At 44.3% G+C, this 15,877-nt stretch overlaps 1 protein-coding gene across 1 annotated transcript in view; it reads right to left on the reverse strand.

The window, feature by feature from the left end:
* LOC119958180 (extended synaptotagmin-1-like) overlaps positions 1 to 15,572 on the reverse strand; it is a 165,262-nt gene extending 149,690 nt beyond the window's left edge. The window contains 1 exon segment of the mRNA XM_038786528.1: positions 15,159 to 15,572. Within this exon segment, the coding sequence (XP_038642456.1) occupies positions 15,159 to 15,476 (318 nt within the window). The 5' untranslated portion in view covers positions 15,477 to 15,572.
* Between the last annotated feature and the right edge of the window lie 305 nt (positions 15,573 to 15,877).

The following is a 15,877-nucleotide window of genomic DNA, read 5'->3' on the forward strand; positions in this document are numbered from 1 at the left end:
TGGTCACCACATTACAGGAAGGACATAATTGTTCTGGAGAGTGCTGAGGAGATTCACAAGAATGTTGCCAGGACTTGAGAATTGCAGCTATGAGATAAAATTGGATAGGCTAGGGTTGTTTTCCTTAGAATGGAGGAGGCCAAGGATGGTCTAATTGAGATGTACAAAATTATGAGGGGCCTAGATACAGTAGACAGGGATGCCCAGTTTCCCCTAGCGGAGAGGCCAATTAAAAGTACCTGGATGTGCTGTAACCTGCAATGCTACAGACAGGGTGCTGGAAGGTGGGATTAAAATTGGCAGATTGTTTATATTTTTGAGTGGCATAGACATGGTGTGAATGGCATCTTTCTGTGCTGTAATCTTTTGATGGTATGACACAAGAAAAAGGATTGGGGCAGAGAGCTGGTGGAACGATTGTTGATGTTACCACCACAATGAATAACAGCAGTAAATAAAGCAAACAGCATCTTGGATTATAGAGCAGGCGAATTAGCAGACAAGTTATAGCTGCGATACTGAACCTGTACAGGGTCATATCCATCTGGAGTAAGGTTGATGGAATGACATTATAACACTGGGAAAGGGGTAGCTCCTGCATGATAATGCTATCTGCCACCTGAGCTTGAAGGAGAGGTTGTTGCAGATGCCGGGGTTTAGATAAGCTCAGGGAATGTGGTAAAAGAGGGGAAGGGGTGGCATTGTTAGTTAAGGACAGTATTACGGTGGCAGAAAGAACGTTTGAGGACTCATCTACTGAGGTAGTATGGGCTGAGATTAGAAACAGGAACGGTGAGGTCACCCTGTTAGGGGTTTTCTATAGGCTTCCGAAAAGTTCCAGAGATGTAGAGAAAAGGATTGCAAAGATGATTCTGGACAGGAGCGAAAGTAACAGGGTAGTTGTTATGGGGGACTTTAACTTTCCAAATATTGACTGGAAACGCTATAGTTCGAGTACTTTAGATGGGTCCAATTTTGTCCAATGTGTGCAGGAGGGTTTCCTGATGCAGTATGTAGATAGGCCAACGAGAGACGAGGCCATATTGGATTTGGTACTGGGTAATGAACCAGGACAGGTGTTAGATTTGGAGGTAGGTGAGCACTTTGGTGATAGTGACCACAATTCGATTACGATTACTTTAGTGATGGAAAGGGATAGGTATATACCGCAGGGCAAGAGTTATATCTGGGGGAAAGGCAATTATGATGCGATGAGTCAAGATTTAGGACGCATTGGATGGAGAGGAAAACTGCAGGGGATGGGCACAATGCAAATGTGGAGCTTGTTCAAGGAACAGCTACTGCGTGTCCTTGATAAGTATGTACCTGTCAGGCAGGGAGGATGTGGTCGAGCGAGGGAACCGTGGTTTACTAAAGTAGTTGAAACACTTGTCAAGAGGAAGAAGGAGGCTTATGTAAAAATGAGACGTGAAGGTTCAGTTAGGGCGCTCGAGAGTTGCAAGTTAGCTAGGAAGGACCTAAAGAGAAAGCTAAGAAGGGCCAGGAGGGGACATGAGAAGTCTTTGGCAGGTAGGATCAAGGATAACCCTAAAGCTTTCTATAGATATGTCAGGAAAGACTCGGGTAAGAGTAGGGCCAGTCAAGGACAGTAGTGGGAAGTTGTGGGTGGAGTCCGAGGAGATAGGAGAGGTGCTAAATGAATATTTTTTGTCCGTATTCACACAGGAAAAGGACAATGTTGTCGAGGAGAATACTGAGATACAAGCTACTAGATTAGAAGGGCTGGAGGTTCATAAGGAGGAGGTGTTAGCAATTCTGGAAAGTGTGAAAATAGATAAGTCCCCTGGGCCGGATGGGATTTATCCTAGGATTCTCTGGGAAGCTAGGGAGGAGATTGCTGAGCCTTTGGCTTTGATCTTTGTCTACAGGAATAGTGCCAAAAGACTGGAGGATAGCAAATGTTGTCCCCTTGTTCAAGAAGGGGAGTAGAGACAACCCCGGTAACTATAGACCAGTGAGCCTTACTTCTGTTGTGGGCAAAGTCTTGGAAAGGTTTATAAGAGATAGGATGTATAATCATCTGGAAAGGAATAATTTGATTAGAGATAGTCAACACAGTTTTGTGAAGGGTAGGTCATGCCTCACAAACCTTATCGAGTTCTTTGAGAAGGTGACTGAACAGGTAGACGAGGGTAGAGCAGTTGAAATGGTGTATATGGATTTCAGTAAAGTGTTTGATAAGGTTCCCCACGGTAGGCTATTGCAGAAAATACGGAGGCATGGGATTCAGGATGATTTAGCAGTTTGGATCAGAAATTGGCTAGCTGGAAGAAGACAAAGGGTGGTGGTTGATGGGAAATGTTCAGACTGGAGTCCAGTTACTAGTGGTGTACCACAAGGATCTGTTTTGGGGCCACTGCCGTGTCATTTTTATAAATGACCTGGAGGAGGGCCTAGAAGGATGGGTGAGTAAATTTGCAGATGACACTAAAGTCAGTGGAGTTATGGACAGTGCAGAAGGATGTTACAAGTTACAGAGGGACATAGATAAGCTGCAGAGCTGGGCTGAGAGGTGGCAAATGGAGTTTAATGCAGAAAAGTGAGAGGGGATTCATTTTGGAAGGAATAACAGGAAGACAGAGTACTGGACTAATGGTAAGATTCTTGGCAGTGCGGATGAGCAGAGATATCTCGGTGTCTATGTACATAGATCCCTGAAAGTTGCCACCCAGGTTGAGAGGGTTGTTAAGAAGGCATACGGTGCGTTAGCTTTTATTGGTAGAGGGATTGAGTTTCAGAGCCGAGAGGTCATGTTGCAGCTGTACAAAACTCTGGTGCGGCCGCATTTGGAGTATTGTGTGCAGTTCTGGTCGCCGCATTATAGGAAGGATGTGGAAGCATTGGAAAGGGTGCAGAGGAGATTTACCAGAATGTTGCCTGGTATGGAGGGAAGATGTTACGAGGAAAGGCTGAAGGACTTGAGGCCGTTTTCGTTAGAGAGAAGGCCAAGAGATGACAATTGAGGCATACAAGATGATCAGATGATTAGATAGGGTGGACAGTGAGAGCCTTTTTCCTCAGATGGTGATGTCTAGCACGAGGGGACATCGCTTTAAATTGAGGAGAGATAGATATAGGACAGATGTCAGAGGTAGGTTCTTTACTCAGTAGTAAGGGCGTGGAATGCCCTGCCTGCAACAGTAGTGGACTCGCCAACATTAAGGGCATTCAAATGGTCATTGGATAGACATATGGACGATAAGGGAATAGTGTAGATGGGCGTTTGAATGGTTTCACAGGTCGGCGCAACATCGAGGGCCGAAGGGCCTGTACTGCGCTGTAACGTTCTATGTTCTATGTTCCAGGAAGGACACAATGTAGTAAAGACGGAGGGAAACTTGAGAGATTCAGGTTCCACTCCATTACATAAACTCCAGGAAACTCTGATGAAGAGATGTGGGATGGAGCTTAAGGGGGAAGGCATGGGCAGCACGGTGGACTAGTGGTTAGCACAGCTGCCTCACGGCACCGAGGTCCCAGGTTCGATCCCAGCTCTGGGTCACTGTCCGTGTGGAGTTTGCACATTCTCCCAGTGTTTGCGTGGGTTTCACCCCCACAACCCAAAAATGTGCAGAGTAGATGGATTGGCCTAAATTGCTCCTTAATTGGAAAAAAGTAATTGGGTAATCTAAATGTATTTATTTATTTATTTTTAAAGAGAGGGGTGGGGGGGGGAAAAGAGAGAAGGAGACTCGAAAATCAGATAGAACTATTCCCATAAAAGGTTGGTGAATGATTGGAAAGGTCAGGCCGGGGAGACAGCTGAAGTTGAAAACATCAGTAATTGTAAGAGGGAATTGTACAGGCCTTGGGCAAGAAAATCTATTGTAGGATACAGGGAGTGACTTGTGTATTCTGCGTTTGAATTCTGGGACCATCCAAATAGACAGAAATAGCCTTCTCCAGTCTTGTATATTCCTGTGTTCTGACATTAAACTGCATTGGGAGCAAGAACAGGTTACCTTGCAGATTCCCCTCCTGACACAATCCAGAGGCAGTGTGTAACTATAGTGCCACCACTGACATCACCTAATGCGGCACAAGAGATTGAAGCCGGAACTTTCATGGTCTACACGAGTCATTTACTCTCAGTGCAACACTGGGGAAAATATACCTCCTGACTTAACCAGTTAGGAAGCTTAATATTTACTCCCAAATAAACTGTGCTTATCATCACACTTTGCAGGAAGACTTTCAAAGAAGCTGATCTGAACAGCACTGAACTCATATGTTCAGGGGGATTTCCCGCAAATTCACTCATATCTCACGTTAACATTCCCCTCACAGTACGACCCAAACTCTTTTTTTGCTCCCCGACGAACAGAACTCTGTACATACAAATCACCAGTTTCTATAGTCAGGAGTTCCCACGACAACTGCCAGATCGAATTCCAACGTAGAGACATTTCTGACTAGAATACATACGGTGGCAAGCTCAGTGCATTCTCTGGCTAGTGGTGTGACAGATCACAAGAATTTGGCTAAACAATTGCATAAAGGCAAATTACAATGACTACATTTGTTATTTTAGTGAGGGGAGCTGTATGTGCAAATTGTGAAACAACAGCAGCTCCAGACAGCTGTCAACTGTCTACCTTTACACCAACAGTGTAAGATTTCAACACACAAACTGGTCACCTAAAGCCTTTAAGAAATATAAAAAGTTTAGTGTTCTACTAATGAAGTAGGGTCTTTAATTCCTAAAATTATTAACATTCTCAATTAATTAATGTTTCCCATCCCATGCCTTTTAAGACCATTGGCAGGAGGAGCTCCTTGGCGACTCGAATTGTTTTACCGGCAGTATTGCCTTGACTTGGAACAAAATGTACTTTCTTTCATCATGGAACGAAAGCACTCAAGACATCCGTGCCTATTAAAATAAGTAAGTGTTCGCATCTCTTATTTACAAAATTTTGTAGGGCCAGTGCCAGCCTATAAGAGCCAAGGACATGACCTCATGTGGAAGAAGAAGTTTAGAACAAAGCCCCATATCTCTCTGGATTGCCTCTATCTCAAGCCTGAAAATGAAGGTTGCCATACCTCCAGACAGGAGCACCAATACTGGCAGCCTGACATTGGAGGAGTTAAAAGAAACCAATTTAAGTTAAAAAACAGACAAATAGCAAAATAAATTGCACTGCTGCCTCACTGTGCCGAGGACCCAGGTTTGGTCCCGGCTCTGGGTCACTGACCGTGTGGAGTTTGCACATTGTGTCTGTGTGGGTCTCACTCCCACAACCCAAAGATGTGCAGGGTAGGTGGATTGGCCACACTAAATTGCCCCTTAATAGGAAAAAAAAAAACTGGGTACTCTACTTGGGATTTATTTTTATTTTTTTTTTAAAGAATTTGATGCAAAATTCAGAGCCAGTTTCCACGTCCCTCTTCCCCTGCACCTGGGCAGCAGCAGCACACCCAAGTTGTTTTAAAAAAAAATTAAATTAGAGTACCCAATTACTTTTTTTTCCCCCCAATTAGGGACAATTTAGCATGGCCAATCCACCAACCCTGCATATCTTTGGGTTGTGGGTGTGAAACCCACGCAAACACGGGGAGAATGTGCAATCTCCACACGGACAGAGACCCAGAGCCGGGATTCAAACCCGGGTCCTCAGTGCCGCAGTCCCAGTGCTAACCACTGCGCCACGTGCCACCCTGCACACCCAAAAGTTGCTCGGAATTCCAGGTTCAGGTTATTTAGAAATATTCTAGCCTATCCTGGCACTGTCTAGCACTGGGGAAGCATGCTGGCATTCAAGCCTTCTGACCACTGATCAGAAATTGCAGGCAGTCAGAGCCCTCCATCGAATCTGTATTCCTGGAATGACTTTGTTTGGGTCTTCTCTTCTTCATCATCTGACTGGAAGGGATTGGAGATACAAGTCCAAGGTCCACGAGTGCCTATTCTGGTCTTGGCTGAGGTGAAGGAGACAGAAGGTGGCTCTCCCTTCCCCAACCAATTTCATTATTGAGAGTTAACCTGCGCCCCCAGTCTCCCTCACCATACCAAACACTGAACAAGTGCTGCAAACCACAGGTCAACATAATGGAGGCAGAGACTTGGCATCACGCGTCTCCATCCCTCTGCTACATCACTAGGGAAATTCAGTCCCAATTCTTTTTCTGGTTTTGCTCCTGACTTGTCATTTTACATTTTTCTTCCTAGTATTGTCTCCGTTCTTTTTTATCCATTTCCCTGCTCGCCACTAATTCTCTCCTTCATCCCCCACTTTCTGGTTTGATGTTTGAGGTATAGTTATATCCAATTTGCACAGAAACATCCCTGCAGGTTTTGAAAATTCAACACCGCATCAGTCCTTGAAGTATTGATTCCAATGGATACAAATGTACCAAAAATGATTCTGTATAATCCCGAGACACTGAAGTAGAGCAGACTGCAACATTCCAGTCACATGCTTAGTCTAATGTATCATTTTAAAATTCTTTCACAGGGTGTGGGTGTCACTGGCTAGACCAGCATTTATTGCCCATTTCTTACTGCCCACTTCTAATTGCCCTCGAGAAGTTGGTGGTGAGCTGCCTTCTGCCACAGTCCACATGATGTAGGTACACCCACAGTGCTGTGAGGGAAGGAGTTCTGCAGCTTAATATTAGCGGAATCTGAACAACTATCTCAGACTACTGCATCCTAATATTTCAGAAACACTGGGCAGCACGGTGGCACAGTGGTTAGCACTGCAGTCTCACGGTACTGAGGTCCCAGGTTCGATCCCGGCTCTGGGTCACTGTCCGTGTGGAGTTTGCATATTCTCCCAGTGTCTGCGTGGGTTTCGCCCCCACAACCCAAAGATGCGCGGGGTAGGTGGATTGGCCACACTAAATTGCCCCTTAATTGGAAAAAATGAATTGGTACTCTAAATTTTAAAAAAATATTTATTTCAGAAACACAATCAACCATTCTATATAGAACATCACAAGGTGTGACTTTCTAAAGTGTTCACATTCTGCTCTAAACAGTCTATTTATGTCAATAACTAAAAGTGGTCTTGTGGAAAATAAATGTTGCCTTGCAAGACAAAAACTCCACAGTACTGTTGCAGTGGTTACCCAAGTTCACCAGATTCCCCATGAGAGCAATGTTTCTTAATCTCACTAAAAACAGCCTGAGCCAGTTTTTGATCCAGGCTTATAAATTGTTCCATGCAATGTTAAATGTGTTTGATGACTGTTCAATTGACTGTGATCAATGTTGATACTGTTCCTATGAAACCTCAAAATAGAGTGACACTGTAACAATATTAGAATGCTGACATCTGCTACAATATATCTTGAAAGACAGAAAATCACCAATGTTCCATGCCAGGTCCTGCAACTGCTCTTTTCATGTAATTCCAATCATCTTGAATTCAGCTAGGTGGGGCAGCAGTGATGCAGTGAGTGGCGTGCTGCCTAGTGCTGAGGACCCAGGTTCGATCCCAGCCCGAGGTCACTGTCCATGTGGAGTTTGCATATTCTCCCTGTGTCTGCGTGGGTCTCACTCCCACAACCCAAAAAGATGTGCAGAGTAGATGAATTGGCCATTATTAGAAAAAAACAATTGGTCACTCTAAATTTATTTTAAAAAACGGTAGGGTGCTCTATCGGACGGTTGGTGCAGACTTGATGGGCCAAATGGCCTCCTTCTGCACTGTGGTGATTCTATGATTTGGCATGTTCCTATTTCCATCAACGGTTTCATGTAACACTTTTCAAACACTCAATCCTGCTGCCTTCAAATGCAACATATGTCTCTTATATACAGTTTGTTATAATATTGTTATGATGCCTGCTACAACAATGCTCCAAAAGCAGGTGAACTGATCGGTTTTCAGCTGTTGGCCTTCAACTTGATGCTAAGATTCCTTTTATAACATCAGGAGCAGGGTGAAAAATCATTCCCATTTTGTCAAGACTGATGATAAAGCCCAGGGGCAGAAGGTACATTTCTAACTACTAATAAGAAAATCCCTCCATACTTGGGATCAACTGAGTGAACCTTCTCTGGACTGCCTCACATGCCAGAATATCTTTCCTGAGGTAAAGGGACCAAATTGGAGGAGGGGGCTGAAGGGTGGGTCAGTAAATTTGCTGACGACACCAAGATTAGTGGAGCAGTGGATGAGGTGGAGGGTTGTTGTCGGCTGCAAAGAGACATGAAATGAAATGAAAATCGCTTATTGTCACGAGTAGGCTTCAACGAAGTTACTGTGAAAAGCCCCTAGTCGCCACATTCCGGCGCCTGTCCGGGGAGGCTGGTACAGGAATCGAACCGTGCTGCTGGCCTGCTTTAAAAGCCAGCGATTTAGCCGAGTGAGCTAAACCAGCCCCTGGATAGGAAGCAGAGCTGGGCCGGAAAATGGCAGATGGAGTTTAACCCTGATAAGTACGAGGTGATTCAATTTGGTAGGACAAATTTGAATGCGGATTACAGGGTCAATGGCAAGGTTCTGAGGAATGTGGAGGAACATAGCAATCTTGGGGTTCATGTCCACAGATCTCTGAAGGTTGCCACTTAAGTGGATAGAGCTGTGAAGAAGGCCTATAGTGTGTTAGCGTTTATTAACAGGGGGCTTGAGTTTAAGAGCCGTGGGGTTATGCTGCAACTGTACAGGACCCCGGTGGGACCACATCTGGAGTATTGTGTGCAGTTCTGGTCACCTCATTATAGGAAGGATGTGGAAGCATTAGGATGTGGAAGCATTGGAAAGGGTGCAAAGGAGATTTACCAGGATGCTGCCTGGTTTGGAGGGTAGGTCTTCTGAGGAAAGGTTAAGGGAGCTAGGGCTTTTCTTATTGGAGTGAAGGAGGATGAGTGGCGACTTAGTAGAGGTTTCTAAAGATGATGAGGGGGATAGATAGAGAGGACATTCAGAGACTATTTCCTTGGGTGGATGTAGCTGTTACAAGGGCAAATAACTGCAAGGTTCGGGGTGGGAGATATAGGAGGGATGTCCGAGGTAGGTTCTTTACTCAGAGAGTGGTTAGGGTGTGGAGTGGACTGCCTGCTGTGATAGTGGAGTCGGACACTTTAGGAACTTTCAAGCGGTTATTGGATAGGCACATGGAGCACACCAGAATGACAGGGAGTGGGATAGCTTGATCTTGGTTTTGGACAATGCTCGGCACAACATCGAGGGCCGAAGGGCCTGTTCTGTGCTCTAATAGAGGTTTGCCACAAGGAATAGGAAGTCATGCTCTGACTAAGTCAGCAAGAAGTGGCCATCAGCAGGCACGTTCTCATCACAGGTCTTTACTCTTGTCTGCAGATTCAGTTTGAAAGAATAGCTACTTGTTCTGAATCTAATGCAGATGCCAGAATTATCAAGATGCATTCCACAAAATGGCAGTTTAAAACTTCTAAAATCACCTTGTTTTACTCCAGTGCTAACTTGGAAAGAAAGCAATTTCAGATCATGGTGATTGTTGGCTATGCTGACAAACATTGCACACCATCTGAACATAGAACAGTGCAACGCAGAACAGGCCCTTCGGCCTTCGATGTTGTGCCGAGCATTGTCCGAAACCAAGATCAAGCTATGGGTTGATCAAGATGGGTAATTTTGTAATAAGGAAGAGAGGGCGAAGGGCAGCACGGTGGCACAGTGGTTAGCAACCACTTTCCTACGTATCTTGTCATTTTAGCTACCATTGCTTTCATTCCCCTGATCCGAATCATCAATATAAATTATAAATGGTTCTGGCGGCATGGTGGAGCAGGGGTTAGCACTGCTGCCTCACGGCACTGAGGTCCCGGGTCACTGTGGAGTTTGCATATTCTCCCCTTGTCTGCGTGGGTCTCACCCCAACAACAAAGATGTGCAGGGTAGGTGGATTGGCCACGCTAAATTGCCTCTTACTGGAAAAAAAAAATTGGATACTTTAAATTTTTAAAAAAGAACGTTTACACACGGCATTAACAGGAAAGCAAATCTCGGCACACCATACTATGCTGAAATTAAACTGCTTCATTTCCAGAGGGCACATACTATAGACGTCTGCATTAATCTACCCCTGCAAGATCTTTCAATGCACCAGTAAATTACGCAGTCCGTGACTAAGGATTTTTAGTATTCACGAACATATGTACATCTATCAAGGCTTCAATGATAGCCTTGCCATAGTTGGGTACATCACTATCTGTTAATGTCACGTAAATAATGAAACACTGCTTCAGACTGCAGTAATCAGGTGAAAATTAATTTAAAAGCTGCTCTCGGAGCTGGTTTTCAATTATGCATATATTGCTCCTGCATAGAGTAAACCAAATCTTTACCTCCTAGCAGTTTACCCCACCCAGTTTCTCCCAAACCAGCTGAACATTATATTAATGCATCAAATCACCGTGTATAGTCTTGGTGGTGGACAGGAGAGGTACTGAAGTGTGGGGAGCAGAAGAGATCCGGTGGATGCAGTGCTGCACAGAAATACATTCAAAATGAACATTGATCTAATCTTGTCCAATATGCTGCGATAGATCGGATTGTGTAGGATACACTAGAGTAGTTTTGACCTCCATTTTTAAAAAAAGGTCTTAAAAGGGAATTCTTAAATAACTTTTAATTGAAACTTTTCAATATTGGAGTTTTTCTCCAATATTATGCTTCTAGCACTAATTTGGAAAAAGTACAATTTCCACTTTCCTGTAGCAATCATTTACTACGCTAGCCTGTGTCACTGAATGGTAATGTCACTGCTTATTGCTGATGATGAGATACATGAGGAAATCAGAAAGCTCAACAAACAATAAACGGAGCAGGTATCAGATTTCTTAAACTGGTGAAGCCGTTTGAAAATGTAGGTGAAAGAACCGATGAATTATTTTGGAAATACAGCAATCATGTCCACAAGGAGCTCAGAAGGTGGGGGAGGGGTGGATATACTACACAAGGCTGACCTGGATTGTAGGCCACTTTTGTTTTACTCTGGACACCAAGTAAAAAGATCACAAAATATACCTGTTAAAAACATTGTAGAAATGCATGTTGAAGAAAAAAATTTTGGGCATGTGTGTTGGGGAAGAATGCGAGTAAGTGTATTAATTAGAACCAGAATATTAAGGATCTTGGGGGGGAAAGAAAAAGGCAGGATAAAAATCAAAGTTAGTTAGTAAAATAAAGTTGGAATGCTATTAAAGAAAGGAATGCAAGTAGTTTTTTTTTTAAATGTTGATGCTCAACAGCAAGGTGAGGGATGTCCTCTGCTTAAAATGGGGGAGCAACAATCATGCCAATGCACTTGATACCTCTGATCCGTTAAGGGAAAAACATCTTGAAGACAGGTTAGATGGCAGAGATTAAATAAAGTGAATGGAAAAAGTATTGCCATGGTGGTGGAACACAAGTGGATTCCTCATTTTACTAGATTCCTGATCTGCAAGAGTATTCCAGGAGTAGCTGTGGTTATCTCCCAACCCATTCTTTGGCACCTTCTAGCAGCTGGTTCACAACAGCATAAGCAAATGTTTGAGAATTTTTAAAAAAGAATTACTGATGACAAAGCCATAAATACTTTATATTTCCATTTGCTCTGAATTAACAAGATCTGTTACAGGGGAGAGTGTATGTTACAAAATATAATAGGATGAAATTCCTCGATGTAAAATGGGGGAATCTTTTTTTCTAAATCAAAATTACTCCTGTTATATAATCGTAACAATATAGGCATTATTGTTGAAAGAGAAATTTCACACCCACAGTGATTGGGGCTAGTTTAGCTCACTGGGCTAAATCGCTGGCTTTTAAAGCAGACCAAGCAGGCCAGCAGCACGGTTCGATTCCCGTACCAGCCTCCCCGAACAGGCGCCGGAATGTGGTGACTAGGGGCTTTTCACAGTAACTTCATTGAAGTCTACTCGTGACAATAAGCGATTTTCATTTCATTGATATATCAGAGACTGCTATACTTTGGGTACAAATCAATTGCACAGAACTGTCCTTAACAGTAGTAATTCAATAAATTAGCATTACTCAGAAAGGCCACAAGGTAATTAAATGAAAATGTGTCACTAATGTATCAAGGAGGTGCTCCTCCGGGGTTCAGATTGAGGGACATGGTTGAGGAAAAGTAAAGGAAGCTTCACTCTACAGTATCTGACCCGACAGAGTCCAATGCGGAAACTGGATGCTGCAATGAAATGTTTTATTCTCTAGCAATAAATAGCATGTCTCAGCTTGATGAGCATTATATTCCCAACATCCTTCACGTGAAATTTACAAAAAAAAAGCTTTAAAAATCAGGCAACAACTCCAATTTGAAGTACATTAACATCACTCACTGTTTCGATCATGGAGTGTTGCAGTGAGAGAACATTGATCAGCATTTATTTAATCCTAGACACTAAAAGCTGGTATTTGTTCCCTAACAATTTACCAGCAGATTCTCCATACCCAAATATTAGTGTTTCAGAATGCCACTAAATTGTTCCCTTATAGTCATTAAGAGCAACTGACTTTATCTTTCATGGCATGAGGGGCGGCACAGTGGCGCAGTAGTTAGCACAGCTGCCTCACAGCATCGAGACCAGGATTTGATCCCAGCCTTGGGTCACTGTCCGTGTGGAGTTTGCACATTCTCCCCGTGTTTGCGTGGGTTTTGTAGTGAATGTGATTCACACTATATATAGTTGTCAATATCACTCCATGTATATATGTTCGTTATCTACCCGTTGTAAGATCAATGTTGTATATAGTTGCCAATATAACCCATAGAATTTACAGTGCAGAAGGAGGCCATTCAGCCCATCGAGTCTGCACCGGCTCTTGGAAAAAGCACCCTACTCAAGGTCAACAACTCCACCCTATCCCCATAACCCAGTAACCCCACCCAACACGAAGGGCAATTTTGGACACTAAGGGCAATTTATCATGGCCAATCCACCTAACCTGCACATCTTTGGACTGTGGGAGGAAACCGGAGCACCCGGAGGAAACCCACGCACACACGGGGAGGATGTGCAGACTCCGCACAGACAGTGACCCAAGCCGGAATCGAACCTGGGACCCTGGAGCTGTGAAGCGATTGTGCTATCCACAATGCTACCATGCTGCCCTAACTCCGTGTATACATGTTCACTATCCACCATTGTAAGTGCAGTTGCACTATCCGACCACCAGGGGGATTCGCTCTGGGAGTACACGGGAGTTTGTACTGGGCTCCTCCCTTGGCTCCGCCCAGGACTCCTCCCCCTGGGACCGATGTATAAAGATCAGTGCCTTAGAGTCAGCCTGCCAGTTCATCTGAAGTTCAACAACGAATAGGCTGGCTCTGTTGTAAGTGTATTAAAGCCTCTTTTCAGATCCAACTACACGTGTTCGCTGAATTGATGGTTCCATCAGGTTTCACCCCCACAACCTAAAGGTGTTTAGGGTAGGCGGATTGGCCACACTAAATTGCCCCTCAGTAAAAAATGAATTGGGTACTCCCAAATTTATATTTTAAAAAAATCTTTCTTGGCATGAATTTAATTTGGTAACCAAGTTCTTTCAGTACTTCATTTTTGTTTCAACATTTTGTTCAATTTGCCCCAACGTACTGTGCCATAGTGCGTACAATGTAGGTTCATACCTGGGGTCTGTCGCGCCGTGAGATACACTGCAGCCTGTGAAGAATGGACCGAATGTCTACTGCTTAGAGATCAGAAACTTGGGTGCCAGGAGAATCAAGAGGCGAGATAAACTCCTACTTTGCTCCAAGTTATTTTATTGCCCCTGCAGCTAGATTGCACTATGCCACACGAGCAGAAAAGTCAGACAGGTAAGCTCCTTCTCAGACTCTGGGAAATGCACAGGGGGCACATTTTGAAGCCAGGCATCGGGGGGGGGCATCTGTTAATATGCCCTCTCTCCTTGCAACAAAGTGCCTTGACTTCTCTCTTCCCTGAGCAATCATGATGGGAGCACATCCCATCAGTTTATGACGCAATAAATTAGAGCTTCAATGCACCAACGCCATCCAGTGAGATGTAGGATCTGTACCTGCATTTTATTATTCTCAACAGTATCATATACAAGATGTTTAGAATTGGGGGATTGGGGAAAGAGACCAGGCATTGTACCTGCTATTGCTTCCCCTCTCACAGATTAACTACTTCAGCATCTGTACGAGTTACTGATACAGTTAGAATCATAGAATTTACAGTGCAGGAGGCCATTCGGCCCATCGAGCCTGAACCAGCTCTTGGAAAGAGCACCCTACCCAAGGCCACACCTCCACCCTATCCCCATAACCCAGTAACCCCACCCAACACTAAGGGCAATTTAACATGGCCAATCCACCTAACCTGCACATCTTTGGACTGTGGGAGGAAACCAGAGCACCCGGAGGAAACCCACACAGACACGGGGAGTGTGTGCAGACTCCGCACAGACAGTGACCCAAGCCGGGAATCGAACCTGGGACCCTAGAGCTGTGAAGCAATCCTACTTCGACAGTTCTACTTCAATGGATGCAATCTCTGAGATCGAGTTTTCATGCTCCACTGAGCTGTAAGCTTGTAACTACATTAACAATGTCTTTCCTTCAGAGCTCTTCACTGCAAATGTAAGGAAAAGTACAATCTACACTCGGTGCCTCGTGCACAGCAACCTTTCAATAATAATTTGTTTACCAGATGTAATCAAAAAGGGCAAAACAACGCAAAATCTGCGACAATTAAAATACATAGCATCAAAAAAGGCATGCAATGTGAAACAAGTATATGACTTCATGTTATTGGAATTCCTATCCCAGCACTTGGCGACGTCTATGCGCAGAAATACAATGCCAAATCATCCGTCAAAAACAGGGATAGGTCTTATGTATGTGAGGGGGGAAAACAAATTAAACATGGATAAAAAGTAAACAATTTGCATGAACACCACAATTTAATCTTATTTGTGATGCATTTCTCTATAACGTGCGCATGTTATATCCGTGATATTTCTAAATTGTATTTTATTGCTGCGGATTTTTTTGTACGAATGACACGAATGCAGAACTGGAAAAAAAAACAGACAGCACTAGCACATCTCTCACGCTGCAATTATATTTCCCCACTGGCGTTATGATTCCCCAAAGGTACGGACAGAAACTTTGTAAGTAAAAGATGTTTGTACTTTGTGCACAGTGAGACTTCCTGTTGGCTGATTGTCCCTTACCCAAGCTGGAAGGCTCTTGTTTACTCTCTTTCTCGTGATGGTCTCTTCGTTTTCCAGGAGGTAGCAGGCGTCCCTCAGCTTGTTCTGCTTGTGCTCCCTCCGCATTTTCCAGCCCATCCACAACATCAGTCCGAAAACCAGAAAGCTCACACTCAGCCCGAAGTAACCGGTCAGATAAATCACCATGAGCCACAGCAGCGTCTTGCCGAACCGGGTTAACATAGCCATGATGTCGGTGATGGCCAGACTCGGAACCCCGGCTTCCTCAGGGGTCCCGCCAACTGAGGCGGGCGCCCCTTCCTCGGGCTTTCGATCCATGAGGTAATTTCTCTCCTCAAAAATTGGACCCAAAAGGTATTTTTGAAATAAAATACGATAACAAGACTAACAGAAAATAAAATGGGGGGGGGGGGGGGGGGGGGGGGGGAGAGACAATAAAGTGGACCAGTTTCAGTGAACAACAGGGTAAGACATCTGGGCGCGAGCGGCGGGGTTCCTCCCTGGCTGCAGCGAACCCGATTCCGGAAAATAGCCAAACCTTCGGTCGTAACGCAATTTACTAAATGTCAGAGTGGCACTTGTGCGAAAAGGAATCGCTGCTGAATATTACCCTGTTGCCTATCAGCTGCAAGAAGCGAAAGCGAGCTCCCCTCCCTCTCTTATAGCCGGTTGCTAGAGGGCGTTGCTGCTGTCTGCATTCTGAAGAAAACCTCCTCACT

The sequence above is a fragment of the Scyliorhinus canicula genome, chromosome 28 (genome assembly GCF_902713615.1).
Source record: "Scyliorhinus canicula chromosome 28, sScyCan1.1, whole genome shotgun sequence".
Taxonomy (NCBI): Eukaryota; Metazoa; Chordata; class Chondrichthyes; order Carcharhiniformes; family Scyliorhinidae; genus Scyliorhinus; species Scyliorhinus canicula.